General features: G+C 41.5%; 2 protein-coding genes across 2 annotated transcripts in view; one reads left to right on the forward strand and one right to left on the reverse strand.

Annotated features, from left to right (window-relative positions):
- The window catches only part of LOC123517978 (alkylglycerol monooxygenase-like), a 22,033-nt gene extending 13,339 nt beyond the window's left edge, over positions 1 to 8,694 (forward strand). The window contains exons 4-9 of the mRNA XM_045278481.1: positions 801 to 952; positions 3,400 to 3,669; positions 4,751 to 4,902; positions 7,079 to 7,213; positions 7,531 to 7,644; positions 8,285 to 8,694. Of these exons, the coding sequence (XP_045134416.1) occupies positions 801 to 952; positions 3,400 to 3,669; positions 4,751 to 4,902; positions 7,079 to 7,213; positions 7,531 to 7,644; positions 8,285 to 8,596 (1,135 nt within the window). The 3' untranslated portion in view covers positions 8,597 to 8,694. The remainder of the gene's footprint in view (positions 1 to 800; positions 953 to 3,399; positions 3,670 to 4,750; positions 4,903 to 7,078; positions 7,214 to 7,530; positions 7,645 to 8,284) is intronic.
- Positions 8,695 to 12,890: 4,196 nt separating this feature from the next.
- LOC123517979 (urea transporter 2-like) overlaps positions 12,891 to 17,500 on the reverse strand; it is a 17,074-nt gene continuing 12,464 nt past the window's right edge. Inside the window, exon 9 of the mRNA XM_045278482.1 lies at positions 12,891 to 13,144. Coding sequence (XP_045134417.1) covers positions 13,082 to 13,144 — 63 coding nt within the window. The 3' untranslated portion in view covers positions 12,891 to 13,081. The remainder of the gene's footprint in view (positions 13,145 to 17,500) is intronic.

The raw sequence follows: 17,500 nt of genomic DNA on the forward strand, positions 1-17,500 counted from the left end.
TAAATATCTTTCCTTTCCTATTTTTTTTATATTTTTCCTTTTAATATTCAAACATTCTTTTTCAGTAGTACTTCTTTACTACATACTTCTTGTTGTCATTGAATTTCACTACCTACATTAACAATGTCTTACTTCTTTATCATCATGTTGCTTTCCATTTTGCTCCTTGCGTGCTTGCTTGTATGTGTCTTTTGAATTCAGCAGAGATAATTTAGCAATTTTCGTAACCTTGAGAGAATTAAGTAAACAACATAATATTGTACTCTTGTTCCCTATTTCTTAGTGTCTTTGCGTGTGTGGGGGGTGGCTGGCGGGAGGCAGTGTGCATCTACATCTGCCTCTGTGCATGCTTACTTAACATCGGTAACGGGTGCCTGGAAAGCAAGTCATGATACCTAAGATAAAATGACGTAGAGAGAGAGAGAGAGAGAGAGAGAGAGAGAGAGAGAGAGAGAGAGAGAGAGAGAGAGAGAGAGAGAGAGAGAGAGAGAGAGAGAGAGAGAGAGAGAGGTGGGGAGGGGGAAGTTACATGAACGCGACAGGCCAGAATAGACCTTACGAGCCCAGAGAGAGAGAGAGAGAGAGAGAGAGAGAGAGAGAGAGAGAGAGAGCATGTATTTACCTAGTTGTAGTTTTACAGGGCCTGGGCTTTATGCTCGTGTGGCCCCGTGCATAAAGCTCAGCCCTGTAAAACTACAACTAGGTAAATACATGCACTCTCTCTCTCTCTCTCTGTGTGTGTGTGTGTGTGTGTGTGTGTGTGTGTGTGTAAGTGTGCCTGCATATGTTTGTACCTTCAGGGTATTGGTGCGTGGGACGGAGTACGGGGCCTACATGTGGTTATGGCAGAACTACGCCTTCCTGCCACCCATGGGTGACTCATTCCTGGCGGTGGTGGCCCTTGTGGTGCTGGTGGACCTCGGCTACTACTGGTTCCATCGCGCTAGTCATGGTAGGTGATGGCTTGGTGATAATATTAGAATCAATAGTAGTAGTAGTAGTAGTAGTAGTAGTAGTAGTAGTAGTAGCAGTAGTAGTGGTAGTAGTAGTAGTAGTAGTAGTAAGACTAGTAGTAGTAGTAGTAATAGAAGTAGTAATTGTAGTAGAAGTATATTTCTATCTGTCCATCTGTCATTCATTCCGCCTGTTAGTGGTAGTATAGTAAGTAAATATGTAAATAATCTTTCAATGCTTTTTAACATACAAGTATACATTAATCTATATTGATTGAAATGTTAACACCTGTTTGTCGAGCCGAAGCTCCCTGGCAAACATATCTGAAAAAGTTGTCAGCATGCTTGGTAATATTATAAACAATATAAAAAAAACTACACAAAATTAATTTAAAAACTTAATTTGTTTCTAGATGTATTTGATTCACCTACATACAATAAAATTGTGATTATGCACGAATATATAAATATGTAGGTACTAAGAAATTAGATTTTTTATTTTCTTTTTGAATATGGAATAACTATATGTTTGCAACAACTGTTTTAATTGAAGAGGAAAACAGTTAAATAACTTTGAAGCTGTAGGCTACATTATACACTGTTTTTAAGCAAAACTGTTCTGAATTGTGGACATACGAAACTACATTATTGCTTCTGCTATCACGTGAATAATTAATTACCCTAAAAATCTCGACATCTGAACGAAACATTCCTACAGTTTGAAAGCATTTTGTAGCCTGGCAGTTGGTAAAGAGATGTGAGGTGAGAGTTTAACCCTATTTCTGCAAGACCAATGATAATGAGTTTAAGATTTAAATTACATATAATACTACTAACAAAAGATGGAAATTTCATGGAAATTGACCTAGTATTTAAAGTAAGAATATCAAATCCATTTTTGATGGGTAAAGAATTATCGTCTGGGTTAATGTATTGAGGTCTAGGAAAAGTGATGTGACTACATTGTGCGAAAAGGTTGTCTGCATTTATATTTGTCTTCATTCATAAGTATATCAAGCTCCATTAAATCTTTTACATTAGAAGCCATTGTAATGTTTGATGAGATAAGCTACACAGTTGATTAAGTTGATCTATGCAGCAGCTATAGTAGCAGCAGCAGGTCTGTCGTACAGGTTGCGGTGTTAGTAGTAGCAGTAGGTACGTATAGAATCAATAACTAGTAGTAGTAGTAGTAGTAGTAGTAGTAGTAGTAGTAGTAGTAGTAGTAGTAGTAGTAGTAGTAGATAGTAGTAGTTGTAATAGTAGTAGTAGTAGTAGTAGTAGTAGTAGTAGTAGTAGTAGTAGTAGTAGCAGTAGCAGCAGCAGCAGTAGCAGCAGCAGCAGTAGTAGCAGCAGCAGCAGCAAAGGAAGTAATGGTGGTGGTGGTTGCAGAAGTAGTAGTAGTAGTAGTAGTGCAGCAGCGTAAGCTGCAGCAGCAGCAGCAGCAGCAGCAGCAGTAGTAGTAGTAGTAGTAGTAGTAGTAGTAGTAGTAGTAGTAGTAGTAGTAGCTGTAGTAGTAGTAATGATAGTAGTAGTAGTAGTAGTAGTAATAGTAGTAGTTGTAGTGATAGATATTAGTGGTATTTGTAGTTGTAATTAGTGGTAGTAGTAGTAATAGTGATACTAATGATAGCAGCAGTTGTGGTGGAAGAAGCAACATTGGTAGTTGTGGGAGTCATAATGGTAGCAATAGAAGTAACAGTCGTAGTAGCAGTAATAGTCAAATGATGTTTAGGTAATACTTAATGATTATGTTGGTACGAGTAGCATTAATAGTGATGGAGTTGAAAACTTTACATGTTGAAGCACAAACAGTAATAGATAACTTACATTTAGCTATCGTGAAATTTGCAGTGATAGCAATATCTAAACTATTAAAACAGTAACAGTTAGAACAGTAACACCAGAACAACCAAACAGCAATTATGATATATATCGAAGCAGATGTAAGCATATAATTGATAGTCAGATAGAAGCAATGTAGTGAAAAACAAAGATAGGTTATAACTGCATTTGACTTATCTATTTCTTCTTCTTCTTCTTCTTCTTAGTAGTAGTAGTAGTAGTAGTAGTAGTAGTAGTAGTAGTAGTAGTAGTAGTAGTAGTAGTAGTAGTAGTAGTAGTAGTAGTAGTAGTAGTAGTAGTAGTAGTAGTAGTAGTAGTAGTAGTAGTAGTAGTAGTAGTAGTAGTAGTAGTAGTAGTAGTAGTAGTAGTAGTAGTAGCAGTAGTAACTGTATCAGCTACTCCTTGTATTCACACCCAATTATCAACTCAGCTACTCATCAAACTAGTAAGTCAGTCAGTCAGTCAGTTAATCCACAACGCAAATCGATCATCCAATCATCCACCCACTTACTCACCTAACCCACTCACCAAACCCCACATAATCCAATCAGTTACTTATCTAACGCACTCACTTACTCACTCATCCATCACCCACCCACAGAGATCATGTTACTGTGGGCCATTCACCAAGTGCACCACAGCAGCCAGGATCTCACCGTGTCTGTGGGCATGAGACACTCCCCGCTGCAGCGCTCTTTCGCTTGGGTATTCTACCTGCCGCTGGCCTTACTCGGGGTGCCACCTTCCCTCATGCTGGCCCACGCTCAATTCAACCTCCTCTTCCAGTGTTGGTTGCATACAGAGGCCGTGCCGTCCCTGGGCCCTCTGGAATATGTATTCAATACGCCGAATCACCACCGCGTCCACCATGGTGAGAGAGAGAGAGAGAGAGAGAGAGAGAGAGAGAGAGAGAGAGAGAGAGAGAGAGAGAGAGAGAGAGAGAGATGTAATAAACGACAGATTAGATAGTAGGTTGCCTGGGAAGGAGTGAGGCTCGCAACAAATCAGGTGATTGCTAATCTGTCACATACCTATTATTTTATTTGTCTTTTACTACATCCATACTATCATTGTGTAATGTATATTGGTAAATCAGCTGTTTGTTGTCATCACAGCAAACCTCCAAATCTTGTAGACATTATGACTGAATTATTCACATTGTCATGCATTAACTAACGGAGATCCAGGTGTTTGCATTCCCCATGGTAACTCGTCTGCCCGTCTGTCGTTAGGTCATGCTTGAATTACACACCACAGCTAAACAATGCCTCAAAGTGTATACATAGAGAATTTTCGACTTATATATTAACCTGTACTTTCATGTGTAGCAATGTTCGCAGGAATTCATGATACACCCTATTTACCTACTTATGTTCCTCTGTACCTATACTACGTCACTACATTCCGTCTCGCTGGGATGTCTGTTGCTCTTTGTGTTTTCCTTTGTATAAGCTTTTTTATGTTGCTCCATTCCTTTTCGCCTCGCTAGAATCCCCTAAGCTCTCACTGAATAAAAATTGCGGAGCTACTTTTATCTGCATACCTTGGAAGAATTTAGTGAATACCTGAGTGTCCTTAGTATCCGCAAAGACTAAAATGCCTGTTGTTCTTAATTCGTTTCTTTGCATGTATATCCCTTCTTACGTTTCCGCTGTGCGCTCCAAAATCAAACAAGTACTGTCTAGACAAGGACTAAGGAGGTGTTTCTATTTCCTCCACCTCATCCTCTTCTTTCTTCTGTCCTGTTCTTTTAATTTCTCTCATCCCATATTCATTACCCTTGCTTCCATAATTCTTTCCTCTCTTCTTTTCATTCTTCTTGTTTGTTCTTCCCCTATCTTTCCTCATATCCATTATTTATTTCTCTTCTATCTCTCTTTTCGGTTTCCTCTTCGTGTCCCATTCTCATGTTGTTTGCATTTCTTTTTTTCAAGTTCCTCTGTGCGTTTCAGGATCCAACAAGTACTGCCTGGACAAGAATTACGGGGGTGTGTTTATCTTCTGGGACCACTTGTTCGGCACCTTCGAGGCCCCTGACAAAGAACAGAAGATTGTCTACGGCATTTTAATTCAGCCTGAGTTCTTCAACCCTATTTCGCATCAGGTAAGTGAGTGAGTGAGTGAGAGTGAATGATAAAGGAAGGAAAAGAGAGAGGGAATGAGGAGAGGATATAAGAACATAAGGATATAAAAAGAGAGAATGAAGGAGAGAGTGAAGGAGGACATAAGAAGGTGGCAGTGAAGAAGGTCGTAAAAATATAAAAAAAAGAGTCAGTCAGCTATTCAGTCAGTCAGTCGGTCAGTCAGGCAGTCAGGAACACGTGATGAAAACACAATCTCCACTTGACCAGATCAGAGGGATCTGTTTGTTTGAAAGACTCATTATCACCGCCACCACCATCGCCACCACCACCATCGCCACCACCACCAGTTGCTTCGTTAGTTAGTTAGATGAATAATTTGAATAGTTAGTTGATTAGTTCATTCATCCGTTAATTATTGTATTAGTTAGGAAGTTACTAAGTGAAGGAGGCAGTTAATCTATCGACCACCACCACCGCCACCTCCGCCACCACCGTCACTGCTATTGCTGCCGCCACATTCTTTCTCTGACACACACACACACACACACACACACACACACACACACACACACACACACACACACACAGAGAGAGAGAGAGAGAGAGAGAGAGAGAGAGAGAGAGAGAGAGTCTCTCTCTCTCTCTCTATCTCTCTCTCTCTCTCTCACACACACACACACACACACACACACACACACACACACACACACACACACACACACACACACACACACACACACACACACACACACACACACACACACGTTACACAGCAGCATTTTAGAAGTATCAAGTCAATATAATAGTTAGCAATTTATATTTTCGTTTTCTTTTATACTACGACAATTATTTTAATGGTTAACTTTACAAATCCGTATTCCTACCGTATTTTGCTTTGGTAAGCATAATATTATTTTCTCTACTAATAATTGTTCTTATGATATGCTCTTATTCACGAATTGCACCAATATCTGCATAAGCAACATCAAAATTATCCAACTATGATGAATAAGAACTCATTCACACATCAAGGGATATCGGAGCCGCACCAGCTCAGTCCTTGCTAGCAGTGGAAAAAAAAAAAAAAAAAAAAAATATATATATATATATATATATATATATATATATATATATATATATATATATATATATATATATATATATATATATTGGAGTGATTAGGGTGAAGCATTCATCCGTGGCGAGAATTTCTTCAAGGAATGGAAATGCAGAGTCACCGAAATTTTTATTTGATTTTATTGATTTTTTTTTCATCGATTCCGACAAGTGTGTTGAATTTGGTTAGTATTCATTCTGTTCTGCATGATGTGTCACAGGCAAAGTATAAGGAATACAGTCTCAAGTAATATATTTGAAAAAAACTTTTGATACATCAATGAATTTGTACTATCTCTTTTTTGTTATTCGCCATGTACTTACTTTCTTTTTTTCATCTTATGCTCAGCCTCTTCCTCTTCATCAAAAATGATGGGAATCGTTGCCAATTTCATATTTCAAAACTTTGCCATCTCGGAAATAACTTATTTCACGTGGTACGGAGTCACTGCGGATGTGTGTTAATAGACGTCACGGATTTCACTGACACTGAACTGACGCGGCACTGATACCCCACTGATATGAGTAACAGAGTAAGGGAAGATGCAATAAGCCACCAGGTCTGCATGTGACAGTCCCTACGTAAGTGTTCGTGAACATAACATACTTATTCCCACTATCATCCTCATCTATAAATATCTGCTTATTTGTAGCTTCGCTCATATTCTTGTTCTTATGTTACTATGGTGTCAGTGCCGAGGCAATAGAAGGGGACGATGGGTGCAATTAAAAAGAGAAGTTTTATGCAGGGACTGCCAGCTGTATAGATCAGATATAGGCATATAGCTTTTCGGAGTTTATCTTTTTTTTCTTATCTTCTTATGTTGTTAGTGTTTTTTTTTTTTTTTTTTATCTATACCATGTAGTTAATCATGAAGGAGCTTTAAAAGAAAACAGATTCATGGAAAGGCGGTGCTTACTGGATATATGTCGGTAGGTATGTTTGTTTTCTTATAAACGGTCAGGTAGATAGATAGAATGATGGATAATTAATTAGTAAGTTTACTATTTCCCTCACCTTTCCTTATTTTCTTATACGTATTCATTTGGTTAACTCTGTGTTTGGTTTCATGGCTGCAGTTCCACTACTTTAGAAATGTAGTGAGAAAGATGAGGAGCATGGACTCTTGGCGCAACTCCTTCGTGTCTTTGATCAAGGGACCCAGCTGGCTGCCTGGCGCCCCCTGGACAGGCTGGGACAAGGACAAACTAGATGTAAGGAACTACTACTACTACTACTACTACTACTACTACTACTACTACTACTACTACTACTACTACTTCTACTATTACTACTACTGCTACAACTATTTGCCGTTGTTATTGTAAAGTAGATTTTAAAGAGGTCAGAGAACTTGAGCTTGAAGGAAAGCTGTGCATTGAGTACTATAGAAGTGAGGAAAATTACTTGACGTGAGACAACGATTGAAGATAAAGTGCCTTCCGTAGATAAATTGAGTGACTTTTTTTCTTTCATTCATTTTCTTTCTTTGTCTTATATTACCCGAATGCTCATGTTGTGTTGGTCACAGGTCACCTACCCTCGTGAGTACATGAAGGCTACTGCCACTCCCACCACTCACACCTACGTCATCTTGCACTTCCTAGCCACCCTCATGCTCACCTGCCGCCTCGCCCCCCATGCCGTGAGTACCTGAGTTTTTTTTTTTTTTTGTGTGTGTGTGTGTGTAATAAGTGCAGTGGCCTAAGACTACAAAAATCACAAAAAATAAAGACTCAATAAAGTGCTAGTCCTTGAAGGAAAGAGACAAATTATTATCGAAAAATGGAGACGTGTCTTGAAATTTAACTGTTGAAAGAAGGGAAGATACAGAAACAGGCAGGGAGCTCCAGAGTTTACCAGTAAAAGATCTAACTCTTTTCATCACTCGTAAAGAGATAGAGTGTGATTGAAAAAAAGTAGAAAATCTTAGATAACGGGGGCGTAAGGGTAAAAGGTAGAGTTGGATTACTGAGATATGTTAGAGTGGGATGTCAGCACTTATTGATATTGAGTTGAAAGTTAGGATGTAAGAGGTGTTGTGAAAGACGGGTGTAGGTAAAGTTGGTGGTAAATGCTTTAGCTGTATCCATTCACCCGATTACCGCGTGAACTGTACGCCGACTGCCGGACCATGCATTTCAACCAGGACCAATAGATTCGTGCTAACCAGCGTACCATTTACGAATTTAGTATATAATGTGTTTGGTAAAGAAATCTCTTATATCACCGGTCGGATCCTCCCCTACAACAGAACAACATCTAATACGGCATGTGTGTTGCAGGGCGATCATCAGGCTGCTGTTCTGCTGTACAGTGGCAGTGTGGTGGCGGCGCTGACTTCTGCAGGGATGTTGTACAACCAAACCTGGTACACGCCGGCGCTGGAGGCTGCACGCTGTGTTGGCGGCCTGGTGCTGTGCCTGCTGGTGACGCCTCCCGCAGCGGCAGCCTCACTTCTACCACTCCTCACTGTGCTGTACGTCCTCTCCCTCCTGATTTGGGTTTTCAAGCCTTCCTTTGTTCTGTGTAACAGAGCAGCGCCTGCGACGCCACAGCTTGCGAACGCACAGCAACAGAAGAAACATTTCGAATAGTGTGTGTGTAATTCATCACGTTCATCTGCTGGTCACCCAGCCAGTCTTCCCCATTACGGAGCGAGCTCAGAACTCATAGACCGATCTTCGGGTAGGACTGAAACCACAACACACAACACACACCGGGAAAGCGAGGCCACAACCCCTCGAGTTACATCCCATACCTATTTACTGCTAGGTGAACAGGGGCCACACATTAAGAGGCTTGCCCATTTGCCTCGCCGCGCCGGGACTCGAACCCGGCCCTCGATTGTGAGTCGAGCGTGCTAACCACTACACTACGCGGTGTGTGTGTGTGTGTGTGTGTGTGTGTGTGTGTGTGTGTGTGTGTGTGTGTGTGTGTGTGTGTGTGTGGCTGGGTGGATGTGTGTTTGTGATTATAATTGTAGTATATAATTAATGCATCTGAAACTCAAAATTGTCTGCATTTAGTGTCATTCGCCATTGTGTCAGTATTATTAATGGTAATCAGTATTCTCTAAGTGAATGATGTGCAGCATTCACTTCCTGCAATTGTGTCTTTCACTGTGCCTCCAGTCATGACCTTCACTATGGCCCGTATCATGTGGTATGGGGTACCATACCACATGATACGGGTGGTATGAGAACCATGGCCTATTTGGGGGCCGAGGGGTCTCCAAGAGCACTGGTTCGAATCCTGGCCACGGTCCGAGAACAGAGAAGGCTTCCTTAGGCAGATTCACACGTGTAGACATATACGACTGAAATTGCGGTGCCTAGTGACTGGAGCAAAACAAGACCAACATGTTGGTTTTGTTCAGTCGATTTACGACTTTGTTTACGTTGTGACGTTACGCAGAAATGTGTAGAGAAGATGCTGGATTGGTGAGGGAAAAGAGCACATCTTGGACAGGAATAATGAATTATAGAGCAAAAAAAGGTTACGCAAATCGACGTTCGATGAAATAGCTGCCACTCTCTGCAGGATGTTGTCTGAGGTAAGGATTGAATACTTGTGATCATTTAATTTGATTGTCACCGCAGGAAGACATTTTGTTGGGTAGCTGTTTGTTTACGATCACTTCCCGCCAACCAGCCGATACTTCCCAGTCGCTATATCTGAATGTGTTCCAACTTGAAAGGCTCTGTCGATACTTTTAGCAACTTGCAATTTCAGTCGCACATTGACACATATGAACCCGCCTTTACTTGGGGTAACGGTTCCCTATAGTGGGTGGGCTTTCAGATAGGAGGTAGGTACCCAAAAGTACCTCCTTTAGCCCATAAATTCCCGTGAAAAGCCCACATGGGATGAATGAAAAAAAAAAAAAAAAATCCGCACTATAAAATTAATGTGCTCTATTAGCTGCGTGACTGTCTTTTCGGGTACTAGAAACCAAGGTAAAGAGAAGGAGTAAGGTAGTTTCACCTCCCCCCACCCGCGCACATTCCGTGACATCAACGCTTATCAGAGAGAGAGAGAGAGAGAGAGAGAGAGAGAAGGGGAGAGGGGAGAGGAAGAAAACGGAAGTTTAACAGAAAACCATCTGCATGTTTGGTAGACTAATATTTTTGTATTATGATTGGTCACAGGTCACTACTCAACACACTATCTGTGTATAGGCTAATCCATAATTCATCACTTTATGGAACGTGACTGGAGGAAAATTACTAAGTATATGCTTCTTAAGTTTAAAATTGTAATAGGTCTAGTGCAGTGGTTTTCTACCTGTGGGCCATGGCCCACTGGTGGTCCATGGACTGTTCTCAGGGGGGGCCATGCCACGGATATCTTGAAAACTAGCATTTAAAAAAAATACAAAATCAAGATAAAAATTAAAACCAAAATGAACACATGATTAATTTACATAAAATGCAGGCCAGTGCTTAACTTCATAAGTGAAAATGTGTAATTTGAGTTATGATTACAGAGCACATGATTTACTGACCGCAGGCATGTCACTTAAAAAATAGTCACTCCACAATAAAAAAAAAACGGAGCTCGTATTCCTTGCCAGGTGTGTGTGTGTGTGTGTGTGTGTGAGACTGACAGCTGTCAGGCAGCCTGGCAGGGTAACCTGTAGTCTGTATAAGCTGTGACGTCATGCGCAGACCAGACGCATTCTGGCCCTCCCGCACCCCCCCCATGAAACCCTTAAAGGGGCTCCTTCTCTTTACCTTGCTAGAAACGCCCTGGGCCTGGGTTCCTGGGTGCTGGTTTGGGTAAGGTCTTGGAAAATGGCGGCAGGAAGCGGCGTTGTCATTTGACAAGAGGCAACATATATACACCTCTTTGTTTTAATATATATATATATATATATATATATATATATATATATATATATATATATATATATATATATATATATATATTATGGTAATTTACTTAGATTTTTTTTATATACAATGGTATAAAATGGTACAGTAGCAAATATTTCATGTTTCTTTTTTTTTTAATATATCTGATCAAATAGAATGGGCAAATATTGATCAAATTAACTTTCTTAAGTTTGTTAAACACTTTGATGTTTCTTTTATGATTATAAGCCCATAACAATAACAACACCAGGGCGTCTGTTGGTTGGACTGAAGGTCGTCTTCGTGACATTTCCCCTATGGTAAGCATAAAAAATATGTATAAGTGTTGTTATAGTTTTGCTGCAGCTAATTGTTTGAACGTAATAATGCAGTAAATGATATGGAGAGGTGCTATTGTGGCTGCGGCTGAGTGGTGCGGTGCTGGTGGGAAACAGTGGTCAGTTATGGTGGTGAGATTTGTTGTATAACTAGAGTGGCCGTCGTGGCCACTCTACTGGTGATCTGGGTTTCTTTATCGAGTCTTTAAGGATTTGGATGAAACTTAATATTGCTTTAGGCATATCAAAACCTTTGGATAAAGAGAGATTGGCAAAAAAGCTTTGATTTCCAAACTACCCACTTACGTCATTTATCCATTCCTCTGCAACTTCATCTCAAGATTCCTTTCTGGTCGTACAGTTTCTGCTATGGTGGATGGTCACTATTCTTTTAAGTTTAATGACAGTGGTGTTCCTCAGAATTCTATCCTGCCACCTTCGTGACCCTTAAAAAATCATACAATCTATCAAATGACTATTCCCTCTTAGTGACACTCAAATCTTCCCCCTTTCTGCACTGAACAACCTCGGTCTGTTTTTAACTTTTATTTCAAATTGGATATTTCACATCTCATTTCTAGCCAAACAGCTAATGTTAAGTTAGACGTTCTGAGTCCTCTCATCAGTTTTTATCACCCTTTAGCTATTAACTCTGTACACGGGCCTTAACAGTTCGTATGGAGTATGCTTCACAAGTATGGGCGTTCCATTCATACAGCTCTTTTAGAGAAGATGAAGTCAAAAGCTTTTCATCTCACCAACTTCTTACCTAAAATTGTCTTCGGTCTCTCTCTTATCGCCGTTTGTTGCATATATTGCTATTCTCTACCGCTATTTATATTACAAGTGTTCTCTTGATCTTGTTCTTTTGATCTTGATATTTCTTTTCCTCTCGTGTCCTCGCCGCACTAGACTTTGTACTTTCTGCTCCTATTCTGAACACATCTTCAATGCAAGAGTTAAACAATATTCATTCTGGTAAAAGTCCAGAATAGGACCTCCTTTCTAATCATTAAACCAAGCATGCAAGATGATAAAGTACTTACTAAACAACATGTCTGTGATGTTTTTAATGTGGGGACGGCTTTTGTAAGGCTATAGTAATTGAATGAATATTCCGGTGCCTGCAGAATCTAAGTCCACAATGATTTGGTTGGTTGTTACAGTTTCGTACAATAAACTCTAGATGATTTGTTCTTACTATTTACAACATTTTCAGTAAGTACACTACCTGCCGCAAATGAATAATAACGCTGCAATAGGTCCGGGAATGTGCGGTGTTCGGCGAGCCACGCTCCAGCCAGTGATTTCTAATATGGCGGCAGACAGGTGTGCCAGCCGCCCGGCTAGAAAATGTTAGGTTAGGTTTGTTAAGGTTAGGTTATGGTAGGGTAGATTAGATTATCAAATTTTCCTAATTTTTCGTTAAAAACGGCTGTTTTTGTCCTTAGAATTTTTCTCATCACCATATTTCTCCTCTTTTGACTCCCCCCCTAAAACCCACGATTCCCCACAGTCCCCCAAGCTTGCTGGAGCAGGTGGGGGGAGGGGTGGGATGGAGGAAAAGAAGGAGGTCCTATTCTTGACTCTTACCTTCATTCCCTATTGTGCAGCTCTGAAAATCTTTACCTGCTTCTGTATTTCCTGTCTTCTATGACTAAAAATATTTCAAGAGGCGGGTTTGAAAACGCTCATTATACGATTTATAGAAAATAATAGATTTGCAATTCATCAGTAGTACAATGTTTTGATGTGGCTGTAGAACATGAAAACACTCGTTGGCAATGAATGAAAAATGTCAAATTGCAGTGAATGGGTCTCTCTCTCTCTCTCTCTCTCTCTCTCTCTCTCTCTCTCTCTCTCTCTCTCTCTCTCTCTCTCTGGGGCATCAGGCTATCATGTCAGCAGAAGTCTCCTCTTTTCTCTTTCGTTCTTGCGTTGCGGATGATTCCTGTGTGGTAGAAAACAATAGTAGTAGTAGTAGTAGTAGTAGTAGTAGTAGTAGTAGTAGTAGTAGTAGTAGAAGTAGTAATAGTAATAGTAATAGTATGATAGACACTACTTTGTTAACGCGGAGTAATGTAATGTTCTACCGTATGATGTACTACGACCGTGGGTATTGTTCCACCCCACAGGACGTCGCATTCAGTTGTTCCCAACACAGCTACGGGGACAGACTCACGCTCTGCCTGGCAATCCGCTTGCCTTCTCTCTTTGACTGGTTATACTGTCCTGCACAGCCAGTCTAGTTCTACAGTCTACTGTCTACAGTCACACTCCAGTGTGTAGACTGTAATTTCTACATCATCACGCTTGCTACCAAGCTTCATCTAGCCGCTACCGGCTACAAGTCTCGCTCTGGCCACTGGCTACTTCTCAAGCCTCCACGGCTACTCGCTACCAAGTCTACTAAGCCTCAATACGCTTTTGTATCTTACAATAAACACAGGGAAAGGCCCCGGTGTTTCTCTTCAACCACACCAGAACATATTGATGGTGCCAGCGGTACCAGGACATTGATGGTGGCAGCGGTGGGATAGTAGTAGTAGTAGTAGTAGTAGTAGTAGTAGTAGTAGGAGGAGGAGGAGGAGGAGGAGGAGGAGGAGGAGGAGGAGGAGGAGCATGAGAAGAAGAAGAAGAAGAAGAAGAAGAAGAAGTAGCAGTAGCAGTAGTAGTAGTAGTAGTAGTAGTAGTAGTAGTAGTAGTAGTAGTAATAGTAGCAGTAGTAGTAATAGTAGCAGTAGTAGTAATAGTACCAGTAGTAGTAGTAGTAGTGATAGTAGTAGTAATAGAAATAGTAGCAGCAGTAGTAAGTAGTAGCAGCAGTAGATGATGATGAGATGATGAGGATGAGGAGGAGGAGGAGGAGGAGGATGAAAGCAGCAGCAGCAGCAGCAGCAGCAGCAGCAGCAGTAGTAGTAGTAGTAGTAGTAGTAGTAGTAGTAGTAGTAGTAGTAGTAGCAGCAGCAGCAGCAGCAGCAGCAGCAGCAGCAGCAGCAGTGAAGTAGTGTAGTAGTAGTAGTTGCAGTAGTAGTAGTAGTAGCAGTAGTAGTAGTAGTAGTAGTAGTAGTAGTAGTAGTAGGAGAGAGAGAAACAGACAGTCAGACAGACAGACAGTTAGACAGACAGGCAGACAGACAGACAGACACACAGACACACAGACAGACAGATAGACACACACAGAGAGAGAGAGAGAGAGAGAGAGAGAGAGAGAGAGAGAGAGAGAGAGAGAGAGAGAGAGAGAGTGTGTGTGTATTTACCTAGTTGTATTTACTAGTTGTAGTTTTACAGGGCCTGGGCATTACGCTCGTGTGGCCCCGTCTCCATATCTACATGTGTTCAACTTTTCTTTAAAGCTATGCACACTCCTTGCTGACACTACATCTTCACTCAGGCTATTCCATGCCTCTATACTTCTTTGTGGAAAGTTGAATTTTTTCACGTCCTTGAAGCATCTTCCTATCCTTAACTTTTTATGATGACATCTTATGCTTCTACTGGTGACTTCATCTCTTAGTAACAGCTCCTCGTTATCTACTACATCCATTCCATTCATTAGTTTGTAGACTTGTATTAGGTCCCCTCTCTCTTCTCTGCTCCAGTGTTGGTAGATCCAAAGCCCTCAGTCTCTCCTCATATGTCATCTCTCTTAGCTCTGGTACTATCTTGTTGCCATCCTTTGCAGTCTCTCCAATTTCCGTACATGTTTCTTTTTGTGTGGGGACCACACCACCCCTGCATACTCTAATCTGGGTCTGATCACAGTGGATATCAGTTTCTTCATCATATCTTTATCCATGTAGTGGAAAGCCAATGATATTTCTTACCAAATTGTATGTCTCGCCAAATATTTTGTCCACATGGCTATCCTGTTGATTATTCTCTTGTATAGTCACTCTTAGGTCCCTTTCCTTGTTAACTTTCTTCAGTTCTACACTATCTCCCATCTTGTAGATCCCCTCCGGTCGTCTTCCACTCCTTCCCAATTTCATAACATGACTTTTATCCACATTGAATTCCATCTCCCACTTCCTACTCCACCTCCAGATCTTGTTAAGGTCCTCCTGTAATATTTCACAGTCCTCCTCTTTTTTTACTTGTCTGAGCAGCTTGGCATCATCTGCAAATAGGTTCATGTAACTGTTTACTCCTCTGGCATGTCATTTATGTATACGAGAAAAGTATAGGTGCCAACACCGACCCTTGTGGCACTCTGCTCTCTACTGTTCTCCACTCCGATTTAATATCCTTTACTACCGTTCTCATCTCCTTCCTCTCAGGTAACTCTCCATCCACTCTAATGCCTTCCCATTCAATCCTCCTTCATTCTTTAACTTCCATAGCAGTATCAAATGCGGTACCTTGTCGAAAGCCTTTTTTAAGTCCAGGTATATGGAGTCAACCCATCCGTTTCTCTCCTGAATTATGTCTACTGCTCTAGAATAAAAACTCAGTAAGTTTGTTACACACGAGTGGCCCTTTCTAAAACCAAATTGTCTGTCCGAGATTAACTTGTTATCTTCTAAAAACTCAATCCATTGTTTCTTTATCACTCTCTCACACATCTTGCACACCACACTGGTTAGTGACACCAGTCTGTAGTTTAAGGGTTCCTCTTTCCCACATGGGGACCACTTCGGCCCTTTTCCATTCCATCGGCACAGTCCACTTTCTCTTGAGCATGTTATGATGTCGTGTATAGAGCCTACCAGTTCTTCCTTGCATGCTCTCAGTATGCTACCTGAAATTTCATCCGGTCCAATCGGTTTTTCCTTCTCTAGTACCTCCATCAATTTATATATTTCCGACTTTTCTATTTTGATCTCACCCAAGTGTACACCCTCCTCATGATCATGCGGCTTCTCATATTTGGACTCTTGATTAGAAACTTGTTGAAATCTGTTGTTTAATAATTCCGCCATGCTTTTTGGATCATCAATTATCCCGTGTTCTCCTCTCAGTCTTTCAATAGCATTCGTCGGTTTAATTTTTCCATTTATGAATTTATATAACAGTTTTGGCTGCTCCTTGCATTTTTCCACGATGTCTTTTCATATTCTCTCTCTCTTCCTCTTTCCTCTCACTTTCATGTAATCATTTCTTGCTAATTTGGAATTTTCCTTGTTTCTCAGATTTCTGTTTTTCTTCCATTTTTTCCATGCTTCGTCCCTCTTTTTCTTTGCTGTGGCACACCTTACATTGAACCAGTCTTTTTTTTTTCTTTCCTCTCTTGGCTTATATTTTGGGGCAAATCATGTGACGCCTATTTTGTGTGTGTGTGTGTGTGTGTGTGTGTGTGTGTGTGTGTGTGTGTGTGTGTGTGTGTGTGTGTAATTCACCTCTGTCGTATGCTGGTCACCCAGCCAGTCTTCCCCATTACGGAGCGAGCTCAGAGCTCATAGACCGATCTTCGGGTAGGACTGAGACCACAACACACCGGGAAAGCGAGGCCACAACCCCTCGAGTTACATCCCGTACCTATTTACTGCTAGGTGAACAGGGGCTACACATTAGGAGGCTTGCTCATTTGCCTCGCCGCTTCCCGGGACTCGAACCCGGGTCCACTCGATTGTGAGTCGAGCTTGCTAACCATTTTACGCGGTGTGTGTGCGTGTGTGTAATAATTATTATTCTCCTCGGTCGTCTGCTGGTCACCCAACCAGTCTTTCCCATTACGGAGCGAGCTCAGAGCTTATAGACCGATCTTCGGGTAGGACTGAGACCACAACACACTCCACACACGAGGAAAGCGAGGCCACAACCCCTCGAGTTACATCCCGTACCTATTTACTGCTAGGTAAACAGGGGCCACACATTAAGAGGCTTGCCCATTTGCCTCGCCGCTTTCCGGGAATCGAACCTGGCCTCTCGATTGTGAGTCGAGCATGCTAACCACTACTACTACGGTGTGTGTGTGTGTGTGTGTGTGTGTGTGTGTGTGTGTGTGTGTGTGTGTCTGAGTGTGTGTTTCACTGTTTGATCTGCTGCAGTCTCTGACGAGACAGCCAGACGTTACCCTACGCAACGAGCTCAGAGCTCATTATTTCCGATCTTCGGATAGGCCTGAGACCAGGCACACACCACACACCGGGACGACAAGGTCACAACTCCTGGATTTACATCCCGTACCTACTCACTGCTAGGTGAACAGGGGCTACACGTGAAAGGAGACACACCCAAATATCTCCACCCGGCTGGAGAATCGAACCCCGGTCCTCTGGCTTGTGAAGCCAGCGCTCTAACCACTGAGCTACCGGGCGTGTTTGTTTCACTGTTTGATCTGCTGCAGTCTCTGACGAGACAGCCA

Source organism: Portunus trituberculatus, chromosome 43, assembly GCF_017591435.1.
Source record: "Portunus trituberculatus isolate SZX2019 chromosome 43, ASM1759143v1, whole genome shotgun sequence".
NCBI lineage: Eukaryota > Metazoa > Arthropoda > Malacostraca > Decapoda > Portunidae > Portunus > Portunus trituberculatus.